An 11,362-nucleotide genomic window follows, 5' to 3' on the forward strand; every position below is an offset into this window, starting at 1 on the left:
TATATTTTATCTTCTGACTTTTGAAGGAACCATGATTCCTTTTTTTTTCTTTTAAAGATTTTATTTATTCATTCATGAGATAGAGGCAGAGACACAGGCAGAGGGAAAAGCAGGCCCCATGTAGGGATCCTGGGACTCCAGGATCATGCCCCAGGCCAAAGGCAGGCACCAAACCGCTGGGCCACCCAGGGATCCCCATTCTTTCTCTTTAAGCCCAGAAAGTTAATCACTGAGGTACCTGGATAGCTCAGTTAAGCGGCTGACTCAGGATTCGTTTTTTAATTTATTTATTCATGAGAGACACAGAGAAGAGGCAGAAACAGAGGCAGAGGGAGAAGCAGGCTCCGTGCAGGGAGCCTGACACAGGACTCGATCCCAGGTCCCCAGGATCATGCCCTGGGCCGAAGGTGGCGCCAAACCACTAAGCCACCTGGGCCGCCCTGACTCATGATTTTGGCTCAAGTCATGATCACAGGTTCCTGGGATTGACTCAAATTGGGCTCTGCGCCCAGCATGGAGTCTGCTGGGGGATTTTTCTCTTCCCCTCACATATACATGCTCTAAAATAGATAATCCTTGGGGTCCCCGGATGGAGTGGTTTAGTGCCTGCCTTTGGCCCAGGGTGTGATCCTGGAGTCCCAGGATCGAGTCCCACATCAGGCTCCCTGCATGGAGCCGGTTTCTCCCTCTGCCTGGGTCTCTGCCTCTCTGTTGGTCTCTCATGAATAAATAAATAAAATCTTAAAAAATAAAAGATAATTCTTAAAAAAAAAAAAGATGATCACTTATTTTTTTTTTATTTTAATTTTTATTTATTTATGATAGTCACACAGAGAGAGAGAGAGGCAGAGACACAGGCAGAGGGAGAAGCAGGCTCCATGCACCGGGAGCCCGACGTGGGATTCGATCCCGGGTCTCCAGGATCGCGCCCTGGGCCAAAGGCAGGCGCCAAACCGCTGCGCCACCCAGGGATCCCGATGATCACTTATTAAGTACTTTAATGGGGGCCCATCTGTGGGCTGTTGTAACATCATCAAGCAAATCTAAACAAGCTATTGAGGACCTAGAAGATCAAATGCACAATCCCATCAACTCATCCTTTTAGCAAATAGAAGCATATGTAGTGCCTAACATAGATCCATCTTATTCAAGACTTTGTATTGCCTTAAATTCAAACTTTAATGTGTAAATTGAGAATCACAAGGTACTAAACTATGTAAAAACTCTATATTCTTATTGTTTGATAGGAATATTCAATGTAGTATTTTTAATTCCTGTTACAAGCCCAGAGATTACTTTGATAGAACAATGTTGGTACTGAAAAAACGTACCTACTATATATATATCCACTCAGGAGTATACTACTCAGGAATTTAAAATAGCAGATCTCTAGGTTTTAAGTAAAAAGTTGCAGAACACCACTCATGGTAAGAACAGCTTGTTGGAAGGAATAGGTTTTAGGACCAAAAGTCTGGGCAGAAAACAGGTACTGTTAACAGCAGCCACCTTAACCAGTGAGCTCTAAGGAAAGATACTTTGTTCTCAAGAATATATTACTTTCTTAATTAAAATTAAGTCAAAACATAAGAACAAAACATTCAACTGCCATACGACTGAAATTAAAGTTGGATAAACATTTTCTGAAAGTAAAGTAAATACAAATGTGAAGTTTCCTAAACGTGAACTGCCAAAGTTTAGAGTGCTCCAAGTCTAAATTAAGGAAATTAGGTGAAGGAAAAGGTGATTAAAGTTTCCTAGTTTTCCTGAGAAATAACTGTTATGGATAATGTTCAATTTGTTATAACAGGTAAATAAATTTAATGTGAAAAAAAGCGGGACAAGACAAAAAAGATTTAGTATGCTTTATCCTTCACAGTAGCAGATAGTTCTTATTATGGCACTGTTCTAAGTACCTTCCACATATTAACCTTTATTTTTTGAAAACTATTAAAGTGTTCTCTACACCCAACCTGGGGCTCCAACCTACTACCTTGAGATCAAGAGTCACATTTCCACTGAGCTAGCCAGGCACCCTACCATCCCAACTCCTGGCTCACTCTTACCGTTTAATGGGTAACATTCAAGCACAACAGTTAATGACTTGCCAAAGATAAACCATTCACTATGCTGATCCTCAACACAGGTCTTGAGGAACTGAAAACAAGACCTTTTTCTCCTATGCAAGTCAGGAATGGCTTGCCAGTGGCAAGTTTAGTTCAAAAAACCATTTGCCAAATATCTGGCATTAAGTGGGAATACACAATAAATTCAAAACAAGCCTTTCCCTCAGTAAGCATTTTATTGAGGAAATAAAGCAAAAAATGGGTTAACAAAGTGGGGAAGATACCAAGATGAAAGTAATTAACAACACAGGACTGGAACATAAATCACAGGAACTGGTAGGACTCAAACTGGCCTTAAAGGCACTATGGCGTGTCAATCAACACTATCAGGTAAAGGAAGGGGAATCAAGATGCTGCTTGCTTCTTTTTGCTCTCAGTTTCATACCCTAGCCACAGATGTACACGTGGCATGTTGTAGACTCTCAGATTCTACTCCAAAGTTAGCAAGGAACTAAACATTTCAGTCAACTCTGTTCTCAAGTAGGCCGGTGTTCTAGTGCTTTAGCATATCTAATGATGTAGAGGTCCACAGGTAAGGACTAGGATTAGAATTTCAGTAAGTTGGTCTTTGCTATTATCAGAAAACTTATGGGTGCAGGCTTTTACCTACAAAATACCCACTTTGGGGGCAGCTAACAGTGTAGACAAAACCTGCCTATGATCATGTTATGTTACACTAACACAAGAAAACCCAGTTGAAGGATGATTACAAAGTCAAATTTCACACTGTGATATTCCCCCCTCTTCCTTTTTAAAAGGCTGTGGTTTTAAAAGCTTTTGTTTTTTCCCTGAAAACAAGAGAACTTTGGTCAAAGCCAATTCTCAAACCAAATTTTGAAAGGCAGCTGGAGATGCGCCTCTTTCAGGTAAGAGTTGTAATTTCTGTTCTTTCAAGTAAAGCAAAATAATGAACTACTCTCAAATCCAAAAAACCCCATTTTTCAGATGAATATTTACATTTAGAAAAAAATAAGGTCATGGATGAAGCATCAACCTTTTGGGACACTGTAGTCCTAACAGTAAGCTCTAAGATTTTATAATAGGAAGCCCAAGAATTTCTCAAAAACAAGTCTTTTCACTCATTATCAAGTATGCCAAACTACTCTGACACCTTAAATCTTTTACTCAATTTTTTTTTTCAAGCATCCTCATTTTATCAGGTATGCCTTCTGGAATACTTGAACCCACAAACCAACTCTAGATTACCATGCTTTCTAGTCACACCTGTGGCATGATGAACACCGTACCACCATGCCCTCCTATATAGTACAACCCAGCCCTTGATACCTCACAGTGACAGCTCCTAGAAAATAAAAAAGCTGAGTCAACCTACATCTTGGTTTCAAACCAAGGTTAATGAATGCTTTTAAATGAAATTAAAGTACTTGAACAAAAGATAAAGTAATTCATTTCTTAAACTGCAATTTCCACTAATGAGGCCTATAGATATATGAACTAACTGGTTACCCAGTAACGCCTATGAATTTGCAGTGTAATTTGGCTTCCACAGCATATTATTACACTTCATAAGAAAGTACAGAAAGTTTAGGGTTTACCCATGTAAATTCTTTTCAAACCAACCATATGTTGGAAAAGTTACAAGAATGATCTAACCAATTATCACATAACCTCATCAACTACAAAGACTGATTGTTGGGTAGAATTTTAATCAGCAATTGATTTACCAAGCAACTTGTTAAGTGCCTGTTAAATGTAATGATCTGCCAGCTTAGAAAATGCAGTATTTGCTTTTCCACTTTGAACAAGAATATGCTAAATTTCCAATTGAAGAAAGGCTACTTCCATTTTTATATAACAAACATTAAAGACCATAGAACCATACTCTAACAAAACACTTATCACACTAACCACTTCCAGAAAGTGGGATAACTAGGCTAAATGGGATCCCAAGTTGTAAGAACTACTTCAAGAGTTCAATCGAATTTGTTTGAAAAGTTTCATTTAAAATCTACTAATTTAAGCAAAATCATGTAATTGACTACAAAATACTTTTTATTTTTAACTCAAAGGGGCAGATAGGACTTTGGCAAATTTGATTAACAGCACAAAATGTTATCCAAATTGAATAATTTATTGCTGGTCTGAGGCTTGCCTTCTTTTACATTTACGTAGAATTTACATTTTGTTTTCACAAAAAGCAAATTATCAATATTTAAAGGAATTTGATAGTGACCTATTCAATAAGGCAATCATCTTGGTAGCAAATTTTTATTGAAATCTTACATAACTCAAGCTTTATAAAAAGCCAACATAATTGAAAATCGGGATCTCCCTCTAAAGCCTTAGGTATTCAAAGCTTGAAACGGTTAATTTAAAAGTAAGCAAACAAAACAACAAAACCCCTGCAGCAGATCCTGCTGAAATACTTAAAAAAAATCTAAATGAGCTTAATCTTTACAAAAGTTATTTTAGCTCAAACGCTATAAAATCAAAGTTATCTTAATTCTACAAAGAAGGGAGAGGGTCTTCATGCCACCATTTCCTTAGAACCTCATTTTTTTTCCATCAAATTTGGCCACAAATCAAATTTCTGTGTGCCCCCATTTTCAGGAGATTCCTCTTGCAGAAGAGGCCAAGTACAAACATGGAAGAGTAACTGCCTAAGCAAGTAGGAAAGTGTTCCATAATAGTGTGCAAAGAATGTAGAGTTCTAGGTTAATCTCTGGAACTCGATCTGGACCGTGACCTGGACTTTGAACGAGATCTAGAACGGGATCTTGAAGCTCTTTTTGGTGGAGGGGACACAGAACGTGCTTTTGAGGGTGGAGCAGGAAGGGGAGAATTTGAACGAGACTGGCTTCTTGATCTAGACTTTGACTTTATATCACCTTTTCCATTTTCTTTGGGGGAACGAGATCGAGAGCGAGACCTGCTTCGAGATTTCTCATACTCCTTAGATCTGCTTCGAGAGCGCGAACGGGAGCCCCGATCAGACTTGGGCTTAGATTTGCTTTTTGATCTAGATTTCCTGCCTTTTGATCGAGAACGTGATCGACCTTTGCTCCGAGACCTGGATCTGGACAAGAAGAGCCGGATTGTTTTTCAGTACCTTGGCAGAACATACAAGTGCAGTAACATTTAGAAAAATGACCTAACAACTTATTACTTACCGGGAGCGACTTTTTGAGATACTTCGAGATCTACTGCGGCTGCTCCTACGACTCCTACTTCGTGACCTTCTTCTAGACCGTGACCTATAACCAGAAACAATACAAAAATCTTAATCTCAATACATCTCACAGCTCTTTTATGTTGTTTACCAAAAAAGTACACAAAATGTAATTGTTTACTATAAAAAAAAGACTAAATATTGAACTAATTTCAACTAAGAATCAAGTCAAATACTGCCATTTGATTTTTCTTTGCTCTTGGCAGATACTGTTTCCTTCCTCTCCCAATTCTTCAATTACCTTGATCTGCTTCCAGAGTAAGATCGCCTATGGCTCGTTCGTGGTTTATCCTCAATGAGCCTAATATTTCTGCCATTTATTTCTGTACCATCCAGTTTATCCAAAGCACGCTTCATGTCAGAGTAGGAACGGAATTCAATCACGCCCTCGTTTGTGCGTTCTTTATGAGCATCCGCATAGGTTACTTCACCTGCTTGTCTCATGAAATCCTAAAAGAGCAACAAGAAGGGTTAAACCTAGAAATGTAGAGATCTACATACTGTACTTGATTCTTAGAGATAAAGTAAAACAAAGGCCTAACTTTTAAACATCTGCCGTATCATTTTTATCTCAAGTTACAGCACATACCTTTAAATCTTGCCAACTGCAACGACTAGAAAGATTTTCTACAATAAGCCTGAATTCTGTACGAACAGGTGGTCCATATTTGTCTCTGCCAGAGGTTCTCCGACTGCTGTATCCACCTCCACCACCTTTATCACATGAAGAGAATAATTAGATGCTTTGTAATGATAGGGATGCATGTTTTTTGAAAGTTAGTACAAACATATCAACTTTTATTTACTGGAGTAGGACTTTGCTATTATATTGCTAAACCTTCGATACAGTTGTGATTTGCCATAAATTAAATTAAGGGCAAGTGAAATAGACTAAATCCAACTAAACTTCTCCTACAATCTGTTAGAGAGTGACTGCTCCTTTATTCAATTTACCTCGCTAAGTTTTATTTTACAGAACATTGTAAAATATAAAACTTAACTGATTACATGCATTTCTACATTTTACAAAAATGTTTACTAGTTACACTAAGTACTTACATCACAGTGTGAGGTTTTTGGTGGTGGTTTGGCCACAAAACACGCAAGGTAACAGTCACCTAGTTCAGATTAACCAGTTTTGTCTAACCCTTGGAATCCTCACCATCACCCTGCGTCTAATGGCAAAAGGCTGCTGTCGTCATGGCTTCCGGTAAGGTCAGCCAAAGGGTCATAGGGCAAGGGTCACACAATGTATGGAAAAGCCAAGGCCAATCAGGAAAGGCAGTCATCTTAGCCTCAGTGGACACAGCCTCAGCCCCATTGGTCACTTTCAAATTGAAACATCAAGGACTTGTTAAAAAGTTTGAATTCAACATGCAACAATTTCAACATCAAACATTTCACATAACCAAACCCCTCCCGCCTCCTCCCAAGAACATGCCCCAACTATTTCAAATACAGCGTAAAGCTTATTTAAGTATACTTTGTGGTACTATACCACATTACTTCGAAATTTTCTTTGGCCCCCGCCAATTTTAATAACTCTAAGACCTAAACTTTAAACCCCTCCCCTGACCCTACCCAGCCCTCCACCCCGCCCCGCCCCGCCCCACCCTCCACCCGGCCTGCCCTTACACTTCTACGCTAACACATTCACATTTCTAGCTAAGGCACTGTCAGGTAAGCGAGGGGGATACAACGAATACAACCATGCCTCACTTCCTCCGTGGGCAGAGCCCACGACAGTGCTGACAGGGGCTCAAACCACCCCCCTCCCAACCTAGCAAAAACCAAAAACTAAAAGAATAAAATTAAAGAACCCTCCCCCCGCCAAACACCCCAACCCTGGCTAGGCAAAACCCACAACCCAATCCCCGCGCTCCGGCGTCCCGTGGCTGCCCCGGGCAGGCGTGAAGGCAGCGGGGCCCGGGGACACTGCAGTCAAAGGACCCGCGTCGCCACGCCTGCCCGGGTTGGGAGGCCCCACCCCGCCCACCCTGGCCTGCGCCCACCCCCCAGGGTCCCAAGGACGCGGAGCGCGCGGGGGGTGGGACTCACTGCGGCTTCCGTAGCTGTAGCCGTCGCGGTCACGGCGCGGGCCCCGGGCGTGCTCCACGATCACGCGCTCGCCGCAGAGCTCTTTGCCGTTCAGCTCGTAAACGGCGTCGTCGGCGTCGCGGGAGTCCTCGAACTCCACGAAGCCGTACCTGGGGGCGGTGCGAGGGCCGGGGCCCGGCGGGCGTCGTTAGGCCGGGGCCGCGCACGCGCGCGCTCCCAGCCCCCCCGCGCGCGCTCCCGCGGCCCCGCGCCGCCGCCATCTTGGCGGCCCTGCCACGCGGCGCCGCGGCCTTGGCCCTCTTCCGTCCGGCGGGCCCCGCTGCCGCCAGACCCAGGGCGCTGCGGGCGGAAGCGGGCGCCCAGGCCCGACTCACCCATTTTTGAGGTCTATTTCGAGGAGGCGGCCATAGCCACTGAAAAAGCGCTGGATGTCCTTCTCCCGGACGTTGTAGCTCAGGCGTCCTATGTAGACGCGCGGCATGTTCGTGGCGGGCAGGGGCCCCGGAGGCTGGCTATCGAACGGCGGGCCGCAAGGCGAAAGCCGCGGTGCGGGTGCGGCGACGGCGAGAGCCCGAACACGCGCCTCACACCGCAGCGGCGGCCGAGTCCAGCCACACAATGGTGCGCGCGCGCCAGGGCTACGCTATAAGGGCGGGCGGGCGGGGGGCGGGGCCGGCGCGTGACGTCAGCGCGCAGCACGTACCCTCCCGCGCTGGAGCCCTGGGCTTGGGGGTGACTTGCGATCCCACCGCCCGCGAGTTTCGGGGAAGCGCGGTTCTGCTCGCTCACACGGTTCTCAACACCCATCTTTGTAAACGCAGCGCCCCGCCGCGGAGCCACGGACTTGTCTCCTAATTTGCACTTTCTAAAAAACTTCTTCCGGTGATCCTCCCGGGACAGGCGCTCGGGAGGCAGGCTGGGGGGGGGCTCTCGGTTTTCATTGGTTCCTGAGGTTGTCGTAATAGGCCTTCGTGGCCTCTGATTGGCTCCTGAGAGCGGGGCAGCTCCTCCCCCCCCCGGGTGGGTTCACGCTCTGCTTGGCTGGGAGCGCGCGCTCCGATGCAGTTGGTTCGCTGGTTTCGCCGGATCGCCCGCTGGAGCTCCGCGGTCGCGGTGTCCCGGCCGGGATGGTGTTGCGAGCGCACAGCCCTACTGGCCTCCATCCCTGGTGGCTTCACTCAGAGCCGTTATCAGCCTCGACCAGCCCGCGGCACAGCCCCCCCCTCCCTCCGTGGGTCTTTCTGGGAGCGCTGGCCGCTGGGGTCACCTGTAGATTCCTGTGTACGTGGTCATTCCACGCTCGCCGTGCGTGCTCTCAGAGAGAGCCTCTGGCCCCAGAAGGTCGAGCAAGACCTGACAGCCCTCCAGCAGACGTGCGCTCTTTTTCTCCCTGGGATGGAGAGTCCGGTGTGTCCCAGCGCCATCTCTTCCCCCAACAGGTGGGAAGGCACCTGTTCTATGTGGCAGAAATTTGCATCCTTTTGTTTTAGTGTATCACTAGAGTTGCTTATTTATTTGTCTTTATTAAAGATTTATTTATTTATTCAGAGAGAGAGAGAGAGAGACACGCAGAGGGAGAAGCAGGCTCCATGCAGGAAGCCCGACGTGGGACTCGATCCTGAGGCTCCAGGATTACACCCCGGGCTGAAGGCGGCGCTAAACCGCAGGGCCACCCTGGGCTGCCCTATTTATTTTTAAAGATTTTTATTTATTCATGAGAGACACAGAGACACAGGTAGAGGGAGAAGCAGGGATTCGATGTGGGATTCGATCCCGGGATCCAGGATCATGCTCTGAGCCAAAGGCAGGAGACAAACCGCTGAGCCACCCAGGGATTCCCTAGAGAACTACATGAAAACTCCGAAGGAGTAAGTTTAAGTGGAGGGCAGAAGGCCCTCGTGTATTCTGAGACTTGACTACAGGAAAGGAGACTGGGAATGAGGGAGCAGAGAGGTGGGGAAGGAACGGAGAGCACCGAGTCACAGAAGCCAAGAGAGGAGACAGTATCAGTGAGATAACACTGGCTGTTCAGGTTTTCCCGAATATTCCAGCTCTTTTTGAGTGTCCAACCTTGATATTCTTCAGCTGGTGGAAAGAGGGCGATTTTGCTCTCCAGGGGACTTTTGGCAAAGTCTCGAGACTAGCTGGTTGTCCAACCAGAGGAGAAGTGTTAATACTGGCATCTAGTGGTAAAGGTTATTACTGTCTGTGCTTAAAGCTCCATAAATACAATATAAGGTAGATCTTTAAAAATTCGTGGGATAAAAAAAAAAAAAAAAAAAAAAATTCGTGGGATATACTCAGGGAAAAGAGAATTGAACAATGAGACTTTTTCACTCATCAAATTGTCAATATTTTTTAAATCGTTAAAATTCATCATGGGCAAGAGGTGAATTAGGAAATGGCACTGATACAGTGCTGGTTGGACTGAACGTTACTTTTGGGAAGGTAATGGTGTAGTACTTATTAAAGGATGGGGAATGGAGTGTCACCTTCACTCTTTGTAGTTCATGTGCCTGAAGAGAAAAATGCAGCTGATGTCATCTCTGCTTCCTGTCACCTCTCTTCCCAGAGCCCAAAGGCTACTCTTTCTTCTTCTTTTTTTAAGTAACCTCTACGGCCAACGTGGAGCTCAAACTCAAGATCCTGAGATCGAGTCACACACTCTACTAACTGAGCCAGCCAGGCACCACCCCAGCCCCCATTGGTTACTCTTTTTTTTTTTTTTTTTAAGATTTTATATATTTATTCATGAGACACACACACACACACACACACACACAAACACACACACACACACACACACAGAGGCAGAGGGAGAAGCAGGCTCCATGCAGGGAGCCCAATGTTGGACTTGATCCTGGGACCCCAGGGCTGAAGGCAGGCGCTAAACTGCTGAGCCACCCAGGGATCCCCCCCCCCATTGGCTACTCTTAACAAAAAAAAAACCCTAATGCACCAGCTACAGAAGAGGAGACAGTCTCAGGTATCATCACTGAAGGGAGTGTTGGGCCATCTGTGCCTTCTGTGAAGTCTTGATGTCCTAATTCACCTCTGTTGATATTTTGGAAGAACAACTCAAAGGAGAAATGATAGATGTATGTATAGCATTAGGAGCTCATTTCTTTAGATATGTACAATTGTGGCAGATAAAGATCACTCTACTGCTCATTCTAAAATTGTGAAGGTAACTGCAGAAATCTGTTAGCAGGAGAAAGAGAGAGAGTGACCTTAGTCTGCTCCAGAAGGGAGTTTATAACTTTGAATCCACAATTATTCAGATTGTAAAGGACAGTTTAGGGCACGTACTGTGGTTTTCAGTTCCAAGTACTATGTGATTTGAAGTGGGTATAAACTGGATTCTGATAAGTTTTGCTGTACAATGTCTGAAAATTTTAACATTCCAGAAGCTGTCATCCCAAATGGATTTGGGTGAACATGGCAACTCAAGTGTGTTTACATGGAGTGGAGTGAATGTAGCAGGGATTGCTGCAGAGATACAATTCAGGAATGGAAATTTTCAGGGGCATAGTTTGAAAGAGATGGGAAGCAGAGGATTGAAAGAGCCTCAGAAGTGATGAGATTAAAGATACCTTCCAACTGCAATATTGAATTGTCGCCAAAATAATCCAAGCTCCCTTTTTAAAAAAATATTTTATTTATTTATTCATGATAGACATAGAGAGGCAGAGACACAGGCAGATGGAGAAGCAGGCTCCATGCAGGGAGCCTGATGTGGTACTCCATCCCGGATCTCCAGGATCAGGCCCTGGGCTGAAGGCAGGCGCTAAACCCCTGAACCACCCAGGTATCCCGCATAGAAATCTTTTTGATAAGAGGATTAGTTTGTAAAATCTTAGGCCCTAGGATGATAATCTAGCAATGAAATACTCTGTAACCACTAAAAAAAATATTAGATTTATTCATTTAGCAAATATTTATTGGTTGCCTACTATGCGCCAGCCACTGCTCTTGGCATTGGGAATATAAC

At 44.7% G+C, this 11,362-nt stretch overlaps 1 protein-coding gene across 1 annotated transcript; it reads right to left on the minus strand.

Annotated features, from left to right (window-relative positions):
- Positions 1-2,280: 2,280 nt before the first annotated feature.
- Positions 2,281-8,003, minus strand: SRSF6 (serine and arginine rich splicing factor 6). The gene is made up of 6 exons (XM_041732979.1): positions 7,746-8,003; positions 7,372-7,520; positions 5,903-6,027; positions 5,555-5,763; positions 5,255-5,338; positions 2,281-5,160 (listed from the first exon to the last, which is right to left on the minus strand). Exons 1-6 carry the CDS (start codon positions 7,850-7,852, stop codon positions 4,800-4,802), a joined length of 1,035 nt encoding a protein of 344 aa, XP_041588913.1. The 5' UTR covers positions 7,853-8,003; the 3' UTR covers positions 2,281-4,799.
- Positions 8,004-11,362: the final 3,359 nt, after the last annotated feature.

Source organism: Vulpes lagopus, chromosome 18 (assembly GCF_018345385.1).
Source record: "Vulpes lagopus strain Blue_001 chromosome 18, ASM1834538v1, whole genome shotgun sequence".
Lineage (NCBI taxonomy): Eukaryota > Metazoa > Chordata > Mammalia > Carnivora > Canidae > Vulpes > Vulpes lagopus.

Coding starts and splice junctions, on each gene's coding strand:
- SRSF6 (XM_041732979.1), bottom strand. CDS start 7,852: ATGCCGCGCGTCTACATAGGACGCCTGAGCTACAACGTCCGGGAGAAG. Junction 5,764..5,902: donor GCAGTTGGCAAGATTTAAAG/GTATGTGCTGTA, acceptor TTGCTCTTTTAG/GATTTCATGAGACAAGCAGG. Junction 5,161..5,254: donor ATCTCAAAAAGTCGCTCCCG/GTAAGTAATAAG, acceptor CTTCTTGTCCAG/ATCCAGGTCTCGGAGCAAAG.